The following is an 18,624-nucleotide window of genomic DNA, read 5'->3' on the forward strand; positions in this document are numbered from 1 at the left end:
TGCGATGTTGAAGCGGTTGATGTAGGCCCGAATGGACTCCCCTTCCCTTTGCTTGATGTTGATGAGGGATTCCGAACCCTTCCGGGGGCGCCGGCTGCTGAAAAATGGGCCACAAATTGGTGGCTCATTTGATCGAAGGAAAAGATGGTACCCGTTCAAAGCCGAGTACCAGTTCTCGCTGCTCCCCAAGGTGGACGGGAAGGCCCGGCATAAGAGGCATCAGGAGCACCATGAAGCAGCATCATCGTCCGGAAGGCCTCCAGATGATCAACCGGGTCCGAAGTCCCGTCGTAGCTTTCGAACTGGGGAAGTTTGCGGGATTGGTTCCTGCATGATCATTTGGGAGAAGGGAAGGTCAGTACAAATATCCTCACCATAAGCGGGGGGCGCATGGCGGAGTTCTTCGATCCGTCGGTTCATCTCCTGGAGTCTCCGGTCCAGGAAATCCTCTCGACTTCGAGTCTCGAGGGTCCTCTGGCAGAACGGGGGCAGGGATCTTCCAGGGCTGGAGTCGTGGTCCGATTGAGGGCTCTCTACCCTCGGGTTCGTTTTCCCAGGAAGGACGGGGCGGCTGGCCCAGGTGGCCCGCCCCGCCGTCGGATTCTGGTGTTCCGGGGACGCCCTTTCCGGGCGTACCGATGCGCGGCTGCTGCTGCTGCATAGCTTGCACAGCCGTGAGGCCTCTGACCTGCTGCGCCAGCAGGTCAAACTGCTCCGCGCCGACCGCCGCCGTCGGAGGAGGAGGAGGTTGAGAAACAGGAGGGGGGCCGGAGCCTGGGATCTGGCCGCGGGGCGTGGACCGTCGCGTGGACGCCTTGCGAGGAGGCATCAAGTATGGATCCCGTGGGGGAAACAAGGAGTGGGTGTCGGAGGAGACGATGTGGATCCGCTGAGCGCTCCTTAAGAACAAGGGTACTGCGAAGACACAGCCCTTCCTAGCGCCAATCCTGTTGGTGCAAAAATCCGCTTGCGCCGGAGAAGCTGGAGTCGGGGAAGTCGCGATCGCCACGGGACCTGTAAAGGAAGTCTAAACCGGAGGTGGGGTTGCTCCGGCAAGACCCTCCGACGCTCAAGTCAGTTCTTTGCCTCAACAAGAATGGAGTGCCGAACGGAGAATTTAGCAGAGTTTTAGACGAAAGATGAAAGCTTATAGAAAACGTATCTGGAGCCCCCCTTTTATAGGCGGAGGGGGCAGTAGCCTGATAGCGACGTCCGTAACCGTCTGGCAGTGGGCTGCCCTGGGTCAGGTGGAGTTTGCTGCGAAGAGTAGTGGAGTGGACCCGTGGCTATCACCGGGGTGTGCCACGTGGAGTCTGCCGCGGGGAGTGGGGCGGCGTCTGTTGTCGCGATTTGCCAGCGGATGGGAGAATCGCGCGGTATCCGTCGCAGGAAGTGGAGCAGGATCGTGGCCGTTATTGTGGCCTGCCAGGGAAGTGGAGCTGCGCGAGACCCGTCGTAGGGAGTGGAGTAGTGCCGTGACCGTTACTGTGGCCTGTCAGGGAGTGATGGAGCTGCGTAGAGTCCGCCGCAGGGAGTGGAGCAGTGTTGTCCGTTACTGTGGCCTGCCAGGGGTCCAGACTTGTCGGTCGAAGTTCGGTTGGAGTCGGTAGCGAGGTCCGGTATCCGTAGAGTTTGGGCGAGGTCTTCAGTCGGAATAGAAGACGGAGTCTGGCTTCCGTAGGAGTCCGGACGAAGTCTACTTGCAGTTAAAGTTAAAGGCGAAGTTCGGCTCCCGTAGGAGTCCGGACAAGGCTTACCGGCAGCTGATGTTGAGGACGGAGCCCGGCTCCCGTAGGAGTCCGGGCGGAGTCTACTTGCGGTGAAGTTGTTGGCGGAGTCCGGCTCCCATAGGAGTCCGGACGGAGTCTGTCTGCAGCCATTGGAGTTGAGGACGAAGCCCAGCTCCCGTAGGTGTCCGGGCGGAGTCTTCCTGCAATTAAAGTTAAAGGCGAAGTCCGGCTCCTGTAGGAGTCCGGACAAGGCTTACCGGCAGCTGATGTTGAGGACGGAGCCCGGCTCCCGTAGGAGTCCGGGGCGGAGTCTACTTGCGGTTGAAGTTGTTGGCGGAGTCCGGCTCCCGTAGGAGTCCGGACGAAGTATGTCTGCAGCCGTTGGAGTCGAGGACGAAGCCCGGCTCCCGTAAGAGTCCGGGCGGAGTCTTCCTGCAATTAAAGTTAAAGGCGAAGTCCGGCTCCCGTAGGAGTCCGGACGAAGTCTGTCTGCAGTCGTTGGAGTCAAGGACGAAGTCCGGCTCCCGTAAGAGTCCGGGCGGAGTCTTCCTGCAATTAAAGTTAAAGGCGAAGTCCGGCTCCCGTAGGAGTCCGGACAAGGCTTACCGGCAGCTGATGTTGAGGACGGAGCCCGGCTCCCGTAGGAGTCCGGGCGGAGTCTGCTTGCTGTTGAAGTTGTTGGCGGAGTCCGGCTCCCGTAGGAGTCCGGACGAAGTCTGTCTGCAGCCGTTGGAGTCGAGGACGAAGCCCGGCTCCCGTAGGAGTCCGGGCGGAGTCTTCCTGCAATTAAAGTTAAAGGCGAAGTCCGGCTCCCGTAGGAGTCCGGACAAGGCTTACCGGCAGCTGATGTTGAGGACGGAGCCCGGCTCCCGTAGGAGTCCGGACGGAGTTTACTTGCGGTTGAAGTTGTTGGCGGAGTCCGGCTCCCGTAGGAGTCCGGACAGAGTCTGTCTGCAGCCGTTGGAGTCGAGGACGAAGCCCGGCTCCCGTAGAAGTCCGGGCGGAGTCTTCCTGCAATTAAAGTTAAAGGCGAAGTCCGGCTCCCGTAGGAGTCCGGACGAAGTCTGTCTGCAGCCGTTGGAGTCGAGGACGAAGCCCGGCTCCCGTAAGAGTCCGGGCGGAGTCTTCCTGCAATTAAAGTTAAAGGCGAAGTCCGGCTCCCGTAGGAGTCCGGACAAGGCTTACCGGCAGCTGATGTTGAGGACGGAGCCCGGCTCCCGTAGGAGTCCGGGCGGAGTCTACTTGCGGTTGAAGTTGTTGGCGGAGTCCGGCTCCCGTAGGAGTCCGGACGGAGTCTGTCTGCAGCCGTTGGAGTCGAGGACGAAGTCCGGCTCCCGTAGGAGTCCGGGCGGAGTCTTCCTGCAATTAAAGTTAAAGGCGGAGTCCGGCTCCCGTAGGAGTCCGGACGAAGTCTGTCTGCAGCCGTTGGAGTCGAGGACGAAGCCCGGTTCCCGTAAGAGTCCGGGCGGAGTCTTCCTGCAATTAAAGTTAAAGACGAAGTCCGGCTCCCGTAGGAGTCCGGACAAGGCTTACCGGCAGCTGATGTGGAGGACGGAGCCCGGCTCCCGTAGGAGTCCGGGCGGAGTCTGCTTGCGGTTGAAGTTGTTGGCGGAGAGCCGGAAGTTGTTGGCGGAGTCCGGCTCCCGTAGGAGTCCGGACGAAGTCTGTCTGCAGCCGTTGGAGTCGAGGACGAAGCCCGGCTCCCTTAGGAGTCCGGGCGGAGTCTTCCTGCAATTAAAGTTAAAGGCGAAGTCCGGCTCCCGTAGGAGTCCGGACAAGGCTTACCGACAGCTGATGTTGAGGATGGAGCCCGGCTCCCGTAGGAGTCCGGGCGGAGTCTACTTGCGGTTGAAGTTGTTGGCGGAATCCGGCTCCCGTAGGAGTCCGGACGGAGTCTGTCTGCAGCCGTTGGAGTCGAGGACGAAGCCCGGCTCCCGTAGGAGTCCGGGTGGAGTCTTCCTGCAATTAAAGTTAAAGGCGAAGTCCGGCTCCCGTAGGAGTCCGGACAAGGCTTACCGGCAGCTGATGTTGAGGACGGAGTCCGGCTCCCGTAGGAGTTCGGGCGGAGTCTACTTGCGGTTGATTCTGCTGAGGACTTCGGCTGTGGGTATTTTATACCCAACACTCGCTTTTCCCCTTCAATGTACTTCGAGCATTGATAATTGCTTTCATTTGGTTGTACTGCTCACTAGTCAAACTAGGCTCCTGCTAATTAGAGGATCGAAGCTCTAATACCAATCTGATATAATTAGAGTGAAAAACACGATGAGTGATAAAGCTTTGAATATCTTATTTCCAGTTTTTATATTCACTTTTTCTTTTTTGTGGGTATGATCCTTCATGTTCATCTTATCATATTTTAGGTGAGGAGCCCAAAGTTTAGCCTAAAAGTTTTATCAAAAAGACCCATAACAAGCACTTTGCTCCATCATGTCATCATCTTTGATCTAAATTCTATACTGACCTAGCTATATTTCATGAAGCCTTAAAATTGTCTTTCCCATTATCCTAGCAACAAGATGAAAGTATCTTCCATTTGTTTCTGAACAGCATGGTGGAAGATTTAAGCATATCCAAAATTGTGATCCCATTCTTATGCCACATCAATTTCATTAATACTTTGGTCACTGTGTTCTTTTGTCCATCATCAAGCTTCCTCTACCTTATTATATGCTTTTTGCAGGAGCACAGGATGCGTCTTGGGCAGAAGGCCATATTCCACATAGAAGGTACCTTTGTTATCCTTTTTTGCAGGCATTCATCATAATTGTTTTCATCTGTATCTTTGTTCTGTTTTCTATTTTATAAGCTCTACAGACTTAGCTGGATTGTGTTTTGCTGTCACTTTGATAAAATGGCTGGAGGAGGTGGTCTTCATAGAGCAATGAGTTTATATCCTCTTGAGGCTGTGCATTTTTCATAGACTATCAAGTGCTAAATAGTGACATGAATGGTATGACAAGAGAATGCTCTTTCTTTGCAGCCATGAGATGTCAAGTACCCAGTATAGGCAGAGAATACACGCTTTCTGAAGCTCGCTAATTTTATCGAATACAGAATTACTTCCTCAGATTATCATTTACTCTAGTAGAGTTATGTCATTATGGAGTTGTGCTCATTTCTTGCAGCTGCACCTTACCTGTTTGCAAGTTGGTTCTCTATGCCAGGACATTGTAGTTAATAAACAATTTTTAACATAGAAACACTATTCTTGAAATTATCAAAACTGGAAACAAGAATCCTAGTCACCATGCACATAATCAGTTTATTTGCAAGCTGTATTAGGTAAACATTATATGCCACTTTTGAGAAATCCTCTCAGGAACTAGAGATCCAATTAGCAAACAGGATTATTAGTGATGAGCCCAATATAATCTATTGGAAGGTGGCTTTAAGGTCCAAGGAACAGGATAGACAGATTGATAAAATCCCAGGAAGTTGTCTTTTGGTATATAAGAAATTGCTTCACTATATTCCGATGCCTAAAGCCACTGGCCAGTCACTGCAGATCTAATTCTGGATGAACAAAGTTGATTTCTTCATTGTTTATACATTATTTTGGAATCATGATGACAGTTTATTGGATCAAAGTGCTCTTCTTCTTTTTTTTTTCCTCCCAAACTGGGAGTTGTATATGCAAGCATGTACATTATGTTTTGTTTTTTGGATTTTGGTGATGCCATTGCTGTCATGCTTTTGCTTCTGCTGTGTCATTCCCTGATTTTTGGGCTACACTATGTGCATGTGAATATATCATATACTTTTAGACCCATCTGTAACTTTCTACTGTTTCCATCTCTCCAACAATGTCTTCCACAGCATTCGTGGCTAAGTTCATGAGCATCTACAAGGGGTTCCTCATTGCAACATTTTCCTGAATGATCCCGAGCAGGGTAACCCACTAAAAGGTTCATACATGATACCTTCATTGTGTTAAGATTACTGATTCTTGATGCCATTGTCGTGGATTATCTTGGCTTTCATCCCTGTTTCTTTGTGCTTGCAGTTTTTGACATTGGGAGGACTTCATGTTTCAATCGTCATCATGCAGCTGACGTTTAGCTCGATCCCTTTATTTATTTTCTTTCTAATATGGTGGAAAAACCTGTGAATTGTATTAATCTAGCGGATCCAAACCTTGTATCCCAAAGATTTAAGAAGGGACCTTGTCTGCCATATCACGAGGGGGAGTTATGAAAAATATCTAAGTTCTTTTCCAAGTGCCTGGCAGCAAAGCTATGTAGGCCCAGGGCTGCAAATATGATTAGTCTGGTTCCGACCTAGGACCAGTTCGTCCCATCTTAGAGGCATTGGTCAGGTTTGGGTCTGATATGTGATCCATTTGAAATATTGGTTTAGGCTTGCGTCAATGTTTTCTTACCTCAAATAATGGATGACTTGGTCTGGGACCTACGGGCCTGAAATCGCTCAATTAATGGATGACTTGGTCGGGGACCTACAGATCGATGATAAAGGCCATCCATTCACTATTGCGGTTTAAGGTGAGAATTTAGATTCCAATGGGTTGTTCCGTGAAACATTATGATTGGGTACCATCTCATGTGTTGAGATTGCTAGCATGTCAGTGTTCCGAGCAGGACATTTTGAGACTCACAGAGAGGGATGGTGGTGTATCTTGTTTCATAAAAAAAAAATGAAAATGATTTTATTCTATGGGATTTAGAATTTTGATATGAGATATGCGGTCTGCCTTACAGGCATCTGCTTTATTGACGAAGGCATTGGGGATATTTCATAGTGGATGGGGTTGATGAAGCCATTATTGGTGCAAAAGCTAGCATATTTATATTATGTTATACCATAGCACAGAAATTACCTGCCAAGAGGGAATTCACAACCCAGCTGCGTACAACGAGTCCCAGAGAAATTATGTGTTTCAAGATTATCATATCCATATAGATGTATACTTGCATCTAGACGGTATTTGAGCAGGTTGACGAACACCACCATGTGAAGATTAACATCAAGGCGTTGCGGATGGATATATTGTGTGGTAGAGGGCCGGAACAATGGAAACCCCGAGCTCACAACATCAGAACCAAAACACGGTCGACCAAAATAGCCAGCTCTAAAACCTCAAGAATAATAACTATTGTCAAACAATGGTGGGGAGAAAAATACTGGCAGTAGATGGAGGTTAATTGATTCACAAACCCGCAATAGCAACTGCAACCAACAAGTGTTATTAAACCATTAAGATTAATTAGCTTCAACAGGTGCCATCAATTCATTAAGACTAACGAGTTTTTATCACTCCACATGGTTCCAATGCTATATATATGGTTGCCGCTTATCACAAGCTAGGTGACACATTCACGAGTCCAGCAAGGAGCATAATATGACTTCTAGGATAATTAAAATACAAAAAGTTTAGCTTCAAATACATCCCTCTATTCCAATTCTTCTTCTTTTTACCGGTAGATATACATGTTCTTTGTTGGAAGTAACTTGCTAAACATTTGCATCTCAATGTCAACATGTATCCAGTAGCCTCACGCCAAAGAATACTTAACAAATACACCACTCACCAGTGACCACCAACTTTCTCTCTCCTCTCTTTCGATCTATATTTATTACATCGTCAGACCGGCCGTGTACTTGACCCCGGTGGAGGGCAGCCAGAGGTTCCCATCAATGAACTGACCCACCGTGAAATTGACCGCCTGAGCCGAGTCGGTTATGACGTGGTACCCGGGCCACTTGACCCGGCCGGCCAGCCCCGAACCGGGCCCGTAGTTCATGTACTCGCCGTAGTAGAGCGTCCGGAGCGCGAAGTCCCCGTTCCACTCGAGCCAACCCTCGGGCCGGACCGCCACCCCGAGATACGACTGCATGACGACGGTCCGAGAGTATTCCTTCCAGGGCCGGCCCAAATAGGTGGCGGTCGAGTTGGTGAACCCGGCCAGGTCGGAGTCGGCGGAGACGTTGCAGAATTGGAGGGAGAAGCCGGTGTTCTGGTTGGGGTCCTTGCGCCCCTGGGCCGTGACGGAGTTCTTCTGGTCGGGGAGCGGGCGGCGGGCAAGGAGGGTGCAGCTCTGGAAGACGGCGGCGGCGTCGCCGAAGACGAAGTCGACGGTGCCGGCGATGCGGCACTCGCGGTAGAACTGGCGGAGGGAGTGGGCGTAGAGGGTGTCCTGGTAGCCCAGGAAGCTGCAGCGGTAGTAGACGGAGAGGTCGGAGTCGGAGCGGAGCGCCACCGCCTGGTGCTTCGAAGGGCCGGCTGTGTTCTCGATCGTCAGGTCCCGGACGATGAAACCCTTGCCGGAGACCGCTGCATGCATGACCACACGTGCGAGCACACGTGAGTGTCGGTATCTTGTGATTGAATATGTACCGTTGGATGAGTAGCGTGCCATGTTATATAAAATAGCGACCATACATAACGTTTACCAGGTTTAAATTATATGGAGAGAATGGTTTGCCGACTTTATATTGTATTGAATTTATTTAGGTCCAACTTGATTTAGTGATTCAAGTGCCTGGTTCAATGTTAAGCTATGGATGAATGCTTGAAGCAAATTCTCATGACGCTAGGGACGATTAGCTAGAATACTGGGGAAATTATTGGCCAGTACCGAGATAGATCATTTAGAGATCCATAATACCTATTTCCACATCTAGATAGGGTTAAATCATGCCATTTGAAATCTCATATCTCCTTACAGAACTACAGGAAAATCTCTACAAATATCTTGAGAGCTTGTTGGGATATTTCTACAAAATTAGCGTAAAAATTTTATAGAATTCATGGGCCATTTATTTAAATATGATTCTGTAATCAAGTGTCATCCGGTCCGAATGTTTTGGGAAGAAAAAAAGCACTTCTAGAGATTTTCTTTTTTTTTTTTCTTCCTCCAGTCCAAAGAGCTTTATAAGAACATCCAATTGTAAACTCTTCATTTAAAGCTTCTAAGGGCCATGTGACTGAGTCTACGAGATGATGACCATTGACCACTAACTGAATGACGATTTAACCCTTTTAGCTTTAACCCAGGGTCACGGAAAAGTGGGAGAGGTCAGAAGAGACAAGCGCTAAGTACCATTTTCACCATGATCACACGCGGATACAACCCTTCGGTAATTCACGAACAACAAGGCGTAATAAGAAGAGAGAGACCCGTGACACGGTGGTAGCTTTAACGTGTCCTAGTCCTCCAGAAGGTTCTCTCTCTCTCTGTCTATATATATATTGTGTGTGTTCATGTACCAAAAAAAAAAAAAAAAGGCCTTTATGATCACATCAAGACCATTCACTAGATTGTTTTCATGTGATCAGACGGACAGGGGCAGATGAGTACGTCGGTGGATAACCGCGCGGTTGTGGTTACGAGAAGGAAATAAAAAACATAGCAAGCAGAAGATTTTATGAATTTGAGAAAGCGATGGACAAGGCTTCATGTTGTACCCGTCAAATTTGGATTACATGCACCAGTGGCCACGCCCACCGGACACGGTTTTGAAGGGGATAAAAAAAAAGGAGGTCAGGTTGTTGTCACTTCACTTAAATGCAGGTCACTACCAGTCCTGACTTTGAGATTTAAATATTTTTACGGATCTACCTTGTGGAGTGATAAAATCTGGGGCATAAGTTTACGAGGGCTGTGTGCGTACGTAGTTGCAACAGCCCATGAGGTGAAGTCAGCTAATCTAAATCGGTTTAAGATAAAGTTCTATAATTATCAGTACTTGTTGACCTTTTAGTTACTAGGAATTCTTAGTGTTCACCAACTTGCTATGCAATTCTCTATATATTATGATCGGCATAAGTAGTTACACTGTGATCTGAGTGGAAGTACTCCTTCGTAGCTTGATCACAACTCGACAAAGTTTATAGATGCTGCTCGGGTTCCAGAGTCACGTAGACTAGCTACGCATGCAGCATGCACCTCCTTAATTTCTATTAGCCGGTCTTGAAAAGGCCTACTTTGTTTGAGCCCTGATACCAAAATCCAACATACGTAAAACACCGGGCCACACATGTCGCGAATCTAGACTTTTTGCCCGTACTGTTTTCTCACTCTAGAACCGTGTCGCCTATACAATAGTATTCCCTTGTATAACTATAACAAAACATCTAACCAGATTCATATATCACATAGTTTAATAGCTAAAGTAGAATGATAAGGATCCCGACTCAATGATAGGATAACATATAAATAGAATAGAAAGATAAATCTGGAGTCAAAATGGAGACCATTTATCCTTCCAATCCGATTTTTTTTTTTTTTTTTGATCCCAACCACACACAGGACAAATGAGATAAGTGAACTTAAAAAAAAAAAAAAAGTGAACATAAGAGAGTAGGTAATTTCTATACCTTTGTCTCTAATTTTAGTTTTTGATATATCTTGAGTTAATTCCTATAAACTTAAATTTTCAGAAATAAATCTCGTTCATATAGATAACCAAACATATACTTTCTATGATCCAAATAAATTTTAATAATTCTAAACTTAAATATAAAATAATTTTAAAGAATAAGAAACAAAAGCCCATAGAGATGCCTCTGGATACTCACCGAAGGTGGCGCTCCGGTAGGTAGTCCAGCCGTCAACGAAGTTACGGCTGCCGGAGATGATGGTCTGGCCCAAGCCGTCGCCTACTAGCATTATATTCCACGTCTTCTTCTTAATCTCCACGTTCTCCTTGTACGCCCCCTTTTTCACGTAGATCACGTACCTCTTCGTGCTCTCCGTCGGCGCCGCCGCCACCGCCGCCCCCACCGTCGTGTACTTCCCGCTCCCGTCCTTCGCCACCACTGCATCCGCCGCCGTCCCCGCCGGCGCCTGCAGCAGCCTCCGGTCTCCCAACGACACCCATCCCGGGAACCCGTCGCTCACCTTCCCCATCAGCCTCCGCCGGCCGGCATTTCCGGCCCCGCCGACGCCGCCGGAACCGGCGGCAACATCGCGGAGGCTGTCGGCAACCAGGGAGGTGATGGACTGGAGACCGCCGGAGACGAGGGAGCCGAGGACGCTGTTGGTCCCTCGAGGGACTCCTTGCAGGTTTCTTGGTTCCCGAGGGCGGCACTCAGCCATGAGCGGACGTCGGAGCGGCGGTTGCCGGTGCCGGCGGTGGCGGAGGCGGTAGAGGGTTGGGAGGCAGAGATGGTCGAGGAGATCTCGTCAGTGGAGAGGTCGAGGAGGTCGAGACAGTCGGAGACGGCGGAGGAAAGGCGGAGGTTGCCGCCGAGGTTTCCGTAGAAGGTGGAGACGACGGACACGAGCTTCTGTATCTCGTCGAGGGTGGAGTGGAGGGTGGAGAGGAAGGAGGTGGAGGGGGCGAAGGAACTCGCCGACGGCGTGGAGCTCTTCTTTGGCGACGTGGCGCATTCTGGTTGGAGCGAGGGGGAGGTGAGGGAGAGCGCCGGCGAGAGGAGGAGGAGGAGGAGGAGGAGAACAAGAGAAGTGACGGCCGTTGGACATGGAGCCATGCTGAGATAACGGCGTCACAGAGAGAGAGAGAGAGAGAGAGTATATATTAAAGAGGAAGAAGGAAAGGGTGGTGGCCCGGTTAAGATTGGTGTCATACTTATATATAGAGATTATAGAGCTGAGTGCCAGATAGAGAGAGAGAGGGAGCTTCACGAGTAGTTAACAGTTGTACTGATGAGACGGGGTTTGCCGCGCTTTCTACTAAATAAAAGCTTTGCCACTGGATGAGCTCTTTTAGTTTCCTATTGATTAATAAAGGGAAGAACATGGCGCGAAGAAAAATCTTTATACTCATGATACTATTTTTCTTATTCAAATTTGGGTTGGTGTAAGTTTTTGGAAGTCTTGTGCCACTTTGTGATTAATTTATTTCTAGGAAGCATTGCTTTTGTTCAGTTAAAAGTTCCTCTTAATTTGAGATGGAACTAATGGAAGTTGCAGTGGAATTGCAAATGGGGAATAGGGAGATAGGTGGATGGAGAGTGTTTCTTTTCATGCGTTTATTGAAATGCTATAATATTTGGTTTTGGTCTCAAAATCTCACCAAAGGGCAAGGAGGTGCCAACCGGTCGGACTAAAAGGCGGTGATGAGGTTGATGTAGAGTTTAACTTGGAGGATATTATTATTTGGAGTTCACTGTTTCTCCTTCTCACTTTACCGGAGACAAGTTCTTGGTGCCGAAACGAGTCCAGATTTAATTAGTTTATGACTATCAAGCTTGATTTGAAATTAATTTTGAATCAAAAATTCAGGATGAGACTTGGCGTTCTCTCTCTAGTCTCTCTAACAGTAATGGAGGGGAAAGAATTACATGACTTGGCCAACATTTCTTACCTAATCAAATTTGATAAAGCGTAATTTTTAGTAGATCAAACAGGAATACAGTTGAACTCAGATATAGCTTGAGATAAGCTCTAAACCTTGTTCGAGTGCACCTCAACTTAAGCTTGAAATTAAAGATCTTGTAGTAATTAAACAAACGTAACCAACAATCCTCTTTTACCATTTTTTAGTGAAATTAGTGTATTAACACCTCAATTCAAAACGTGACGGCTAGTATAATCAGCAAACATATTCGGGTTTGTATATCAATGTACATTGATTTGACTGTTTCCCATCCTTAGCTTTAATATTAATTTTCACTTCTTGATGGAATTTGATCAATGGATGAAATACATAGATGTACATTTTGCATATGCATATACTTTTTAAGATTTTCTATCAAAAATTGGTTGATGAGAGAAATGCCTAGGCTTGGACTGAAATAAGTTAAACTCTATCATTGTGATACATACAAGGAATTAAACTAATCTATATATGTGTTAAAATATAGGCATCAGTATCTGTCCATCATATGTTTTTTTTTTTTAAGGTATCATCTGTCACATATCTTTTTTTTTATGGAGAAAACATCAAAAAAATCAACAAAAATATATAGAGGTCTATTGGAGAGAAGAACACGAAGATCGAAAAAAAAAATGTGCGAGCGATAAAGGTCAGGTTGAGGGCAAATATGTGGAGGGGGGGCTTTGTGGCGGCTGGCAAAGGCGGCAAGAAGGCAACGGACAGTAGAGAAGTCGACAAGGGAGATAGAGAAGATGAGGTGGAGGAGGGTGAGGAAGAAAGGAAAATATAGAGATCGAAAGAATTTTTTAGGTTTCGATTGAAGATTTTTTAAGCATATGATTTTTGTGTAAGTTGTGGTAGTGTGAGTAGCAGAGGGCAGCAGAGAAACCGTCGGTGCGGGGCGAGGAGTGTTGGGGGAAAAAGAGAAAGTAGTGGAAAAAAGTTAGAAAAAAAATAATATTTCATGCATGTTACGGAGTTGTAAGCTAGTTCTATAAATTATATTGAAAAGGAAACCTAAAAAATAAAAAGTGAGCTCAGTTAGGAACACCTTTGATTTTTGACTATGTATGTCTCATTCATCTATCTCTCTTTTTTAAATTAAAGAAATATATATTATTTATTTATCCTTTCGTTGATCAGCATGATCATCTGATTCTCTTCTTGGGGTTTCTTTTCTCAGAAGGCACACGATACCAGACGCGAAGGTTAGCATCACTGGTTGGAAAGCTATACATGGCGACATTGGTCCCGAGGAAACCAGCCACGCCATCGGGATAAAGCATCCCACCGCGCGTCGGCTCTCCGTGCCGACGTTGACACCGGCCAACCATCACCAGTGATGGAAACCACATTAGGGGGCCCAGAAAGTACGCGGAATGCCATCCCGTGTGGACCAACTTGGGATGACAACAGTTCCGATACGAGACAGATCAATCAATATCTATACTCATCTTGTAATGAAAAGCTTTAGCCTTGCATCTATTTGGTGTCCGGATCAGATCGGATAGATAAAATGTATTGGATTGAGTCAGATTAAATAAAATAAAAAATTTATTATATAAATATTTTAAAATAATTATAATTTTTAAATAAAAATTTGGATTAAAATTATATTCAATTAAATTTAAAATAAAATATATCATTATTTGCATTCAATTTGTTGTTATCATTTTGTTTGTTTCAAATTTTAAATTGAATCAGATAAAATTCATGTTATCCGGAGCAGATGAGGTTGGATATCTGATGCTCGTATTTATTTCAGTTGCAACCTTCTAAGGTTTCTGCATCTTTTTACGTAAATATGGCCTTGTTTTAGCCAGCAAGCGCCACACTTTCTTCCTAAATGGTCCACTCATTGCGATGGGAAAAGCCAGACAAGACATGTGGCAGCGTAAATGAGCAATAAAATTGTCACCCATCTAATTTTGAGCATGGATCTGCTGTCATAGAGCACATTCCCTCTAGTTAATTAAAACTCCAATAATAGACCTGCAAGCTCCTTGAGCTAATTAATTCCGGCCCGCCAATTTATCTTGTCATGTTTGCAATATCCAAGCAAACATTATGTGTTTTCACAAGAACGTTAGTTCAAGCTATGAATCTATTAGCTTCAATGTTTTCATCAACACGATATCTATTGAAATATATATTTATTAAGAGAGCGAGAGATAAAAAAAATATCCAACATAAATTATTTATATCTAAATATTTGGAGATGCATCATCGAAGGCTCGAAAATCAAGCTCATCTAAGAACGAGGTGTGATTACCAAATCATTGCTCCATTCACATGTACTGAGGTACATAGTTTTTTTGACGATATTTTACTATTTTTTTTATATCTTTGGAAGAGCACTGGTCGTTAGCCATCATTAAAAAAAAAATATCTACCAAACAAAATAATCTTAGATGCCATATACGATACGCTGTTCTTGATAGCTATCTATCTTCGGACATTGGCTATCGAGCGTAAAACATACATCATAAAGAATCCTAGTCATTGTTGAAGATGGCCGACATATTTAGACAAGCTCACCGTCATGCATGCCCAAGGCTTAACCTTTCACTTCACGGTGTACATTAGTCAAAATTTTCATGTCGCTGATTTTGACGCTTTTGAACCTATGAGCTCTAAACCAAAAGAATGCGTTTAATTTATGGTACTCGTCGCAATCCATTCATGGTCGGTCACTCGGATATCAAGGCAGTACCTTGGCATGAATGAGAATATACTTATCCAAGCATGGTAGATGTTCGCTCATCTAATGCGAAATGTTTGGCTCTCCTCTCTCCGTCTCTCTCCGAAAAAAAGCCCTATCCATGGATCCGTGGAATAAATATCCCATGTTCTTATTCACTTATTCGGCTGTCCCAGTTTTGCAATCAATTCCTTAATTCACAGGCCAATCTGTCTTCCCAACTACTCTATTTAATCTTCATGATTTGAATATTTGTGCTCGTGGTAGGGCCACCTGCTCCTACCTTCAAGGATGGGTTCTTCTTTTAAGTTCAATGATGGACATGGCATCAGAAGCCCTGTTCTAAGCCAAGTTGAGCGTCCTTCTAATGTTAAGAACCTCATTCATTGTGTAGACTGCCAAATTTAAGAAACAGGAGCTTTAGTACTGAGCTGACGCGTTCTTTTCCATTCAATAGGGAGAGGGGAAGATGGCACCACAAGGTATGTAACGTCTTGCTTTTGGTCCACTTCAAATGGGACCAGCTAAGGGATCAAAGAAGCGTAGTGTGAGAATGTAGAAATTGAAATGCCTCTTTCGTTATTCGGACATGAACGAGCACCGACATGGCAAGACCATTGTTTGATACCTGTCCTCAGTAGAAAGTTCGATGCTTGGTATCTTGCAAAGGTGCTTTTACTTAAAAATAAGATACCTCGAATCATCATTATTCTTTTCTTTTATTATTCATATTGTTGGGTTTAATTTGGATCTTACTGGGCCGCTAATGATGACCCAGCCCAATCAAGATCATCCAAAAATTCAAAAATTAGAGGGAATAGTTGCCAGAAGAAAAGAGACTAGGGGACCTTATTTTTCGTCAAAACTCATTTTCACATCAAAATGACTCAGGAGAGGTGAAAGCGGATTCGATTTCATATCTGAATCAATCAGGATATGAAGAGAAATTTAAGAATCCAATTAGTATCCGTATCCGTATCCATATCCATATCCATAAAAAAAAATAGATATGAATATGAATAGAGAATCATTCGACCCACATCTGAATATCCGAATCTATATGCATGTAATCTTATAAAATTTTATATAATATTTATTAATTTTTTTAAAAAAATATATAACGATATAAACATATTATCAACTTAATTTATCATCTATTTAATAATATTTTTGATTCTGTAGTTATAAAATTTAATTATTTAAGTTATATCCATAATCATATTCATATTTTTAGTATTTAAATTGTATTCGTATCCATTTTAGATAAATATGGGTTTGAATTTTTGCATCCGAATGATATCCGTAACCGTATTTATATTCGTCAAATAAAATAAATATGAATATAGATATATTAGTATCCGATCTATATCCGATTCGATTTTAGTCCCACAATCAAGAGAGATATCTGAAGTTATTTTTTTATCAAAAGAAACATAAGCAACAAGAAGTTACATTTTTCTTTCATCTTATTCTTGTCTCGAAAGCACCTTGTGATTGCAGGCCAGTTGGAGTGCCTTACAAGAGTGAGAAGATATATGATTCAACCCCTTGGATCTTAGGAGTTTCAATTTTTTACAGATTTTACAAGGTAACTCACCAAAAATTCAGATTCACATTAATTTTTCGTTATCACATATTTTACAATGGAATTGCATCAAGATAAAAGAGTACTTTCTTATAGAAAGATCTTATAAAGGAATTTTCCTTTTTATGAATAAAATATTGAAAAATACCTGTGATAGCTGTGTGATTGGCTTGGGCTTGAATCCTCTTTTTATGTTCAACTCCAATGGGATATCCTCACCATGACCACTAGGATCAAAACAAAGGGTAAAAGAAACGAAAAATAGTGATCTGTTGTTCAGATCCGCAGGTCATGGATTCAGCATTTGTTTTCATCTTAGTTCTCCGAAATGGTTTCAGCCCATGAAAAAGGATCCAAAAGAATTCACCTTAATATATTAACTATCTAATCGCAATAAAATACAAATTAGCAATTCCTGCTGTTCTTCAGCAGCCATAGGTAATGTTTTACCATTGTTCACTTTCTAACATTTTCATAATAACTCCAGTATGTAAAATTGGCAAAAATTTCATTTTTTCCCATAAGGATGATGACATGGTTTTATTTTTTATCTATTTAGTGACTATATGGTATTGCTTTTGTTTTTTGTTATTATTCTCACAAACACAAAGAAAATGAACTAGATTGGAATATATGTTTGATTAAGCCCATTTAATTTTTTAAATGATTTATAAAATATGCTGAGCTTTTATAGTAGTAAGGATTTATTGCATTCAAAAAGAACGTAAATGAAAAAAAATGCTATCTTCAACATCAACCTTCATGCAATGTTTCACTAACTTGTAGTGAAATAAAAATACAAAAATAACAACAACACCAACAGGCCCTTAGCTTTTATATATGGTGTCCATTTTCAGAAAAACTTATAACCCATGACAGAAGACCCAAGAAAAATTGCTTTTCACATAATATGTTGCCCAAGTAGTTAACAATGAAAGAAAGCTCTCTTACCAAAAAAAAAAAAAAAAAAAAACATCCTCAACATGCCAAACAAAATTTAACCATCAAGTTTGGTTCATGCAAGACAGTTCAAACATCTAGTTTGGTTTTGCAATACATAATTCTCACATAAGCCATGTTAAAAAAGTACCTCCGCTCCTTAGGGTATAAAATGGAAGAAAACCTACGTGCCCACATGCGCAAAGAAGAGGAAGAAAAAACTTTGCAACATCTTGGTTCTGCTTTCACAAGTTCTGGCTCTCTAGTGCTTGATATATAGATTTCACCTATTCTTCTTATTCATGTAGTCATCAATAGAGCAACTGATTTGCTCAAAGGAGATTAATGGAGAAAATGTATCAGAGTTCTTAATTACATGACACCATTTTTTTTTTTTTTTTGTTGAGACAGTAGTTCTTAGATGACCATTGAAAGCTAGGCAAGTAACATAAAATATGGTGGAATAGTCCATCTAACTTGGAATGAAGACCCAAAGGTTTTCCCTTCAACATCAAGCAATAGAAGAGACGGCTATGAAACAGTCAATAGAGAAGAGATGATTAATGAAAGATCATTACCAAGAAACTTACCAACTGTTTCTCTGCTTTCAAAGGAAAAGTTTCAACTGTTTTAACGACAGATACTGATCGAAAAGCTGAGGCATTCTTCTAGATACATTGCATTATACTGGCAAATCTGCAATCTGGAGCAGACTGACAGTAAAGGAGTTGACTAAAATGTTTCGAACTTTGAGATGAGTAGATTCATTGACTGCTTTCCATAACTGTCTCACTTAGATTCTTTTTATTGCGAAATCAATCAAATTGATCCACCAAATGCGTTGTTTGCAAAAAAAAAAATCCTCCAACAGAAAACCTTTCCACGTGAAACCATGTAATATCTGAACAAAGTTCTGAACCCATCAGTTTAAATGATCCCACCCAAAAAAGTACAAACATAATATCTGAAATATTATACAATAAAAAACATAAAGAAAAATCTAGTCAACTTACAAGCTGATATTCCTATTCCCCTCACGTAATTTTCAACTACAATTTTTGTCACTACACCCTATTAAATTTAAACATCCATCTGGTTAATGGTTATCCAATTCTTTCTTTTCTCTTTTTTTGGTAAAGATCCAATTCTTTTCAATTTCGGTTCAACAAGTTATCTACTCCTATTACTTCTCATCAAGGTATAACAACTTACGATTCAAATTAGTTTATTTTCCTATAATATTAATGAAATTATGAGAGGAAGATGTATCAATCAAGTAATTCATGACTGTATTTTCCTGGGAAAGCTGCATCAATTTTTTTTTTGTAGATGATTAAAGAAAGTTAATTTGGTATAGAATTATTAGA

At 43.6% G+C, this 18,624-nt stretch overlaps 1 protein-coding gene and 1 long non-coding RNA gene across 2 annotated transcripts; one reads left to right on the forward strand and one right to left on the reverse strand.

Moving 5' to 3' along the window:
• The first annotated feature begins 3,757 nt into the window (after positions 1-3,757).
• On the forward strand, positions 3,758-6,100 carry LOC140852156 (uncharacterized). Its single transcript, XR_012135134.1, has 3 exons — positions 3,758-4,459; positions 5,550-5,638; positions 5,737-6,100. It is a non-coding gene; the product is annotated as an uncharacterized lncRNA (long non-coding RNA).
• A 969-nt stretch (positions 6,101-7,069) lies between these two features.
• Positions 7,070-11,313, reverse strand: LOC105053029 (pectinesterase). Its single transcript, XM_010934028.4, is given in 3 exon segments — positions 7,070-8,022; positions 10,270-10,737; positions 10,740-11,313. Coding segments are annotated over 3 exon segments (1,611 nt in total). The 5' UTR covers positions 11,185-11,313; the 3' UTR covers positions 7,070-7,324.
• Positions 11,314-18,624: the final 7,311 nt, after the last annotated feature.

This window comes from Elaeis guineensis, chromosome 10 (genome assembly GCF_000442705.2).
Source record: "Elaeis guineensis isolate ETL-2024a chromosome 10, EG11, whole genome shotgun sequence".
NCBI lineage: Eukaryota > Viridiplantae > Streptophyta > Magnoliopsida > Arecales > Arecaceae > Elaeis > Elaeis guineensis.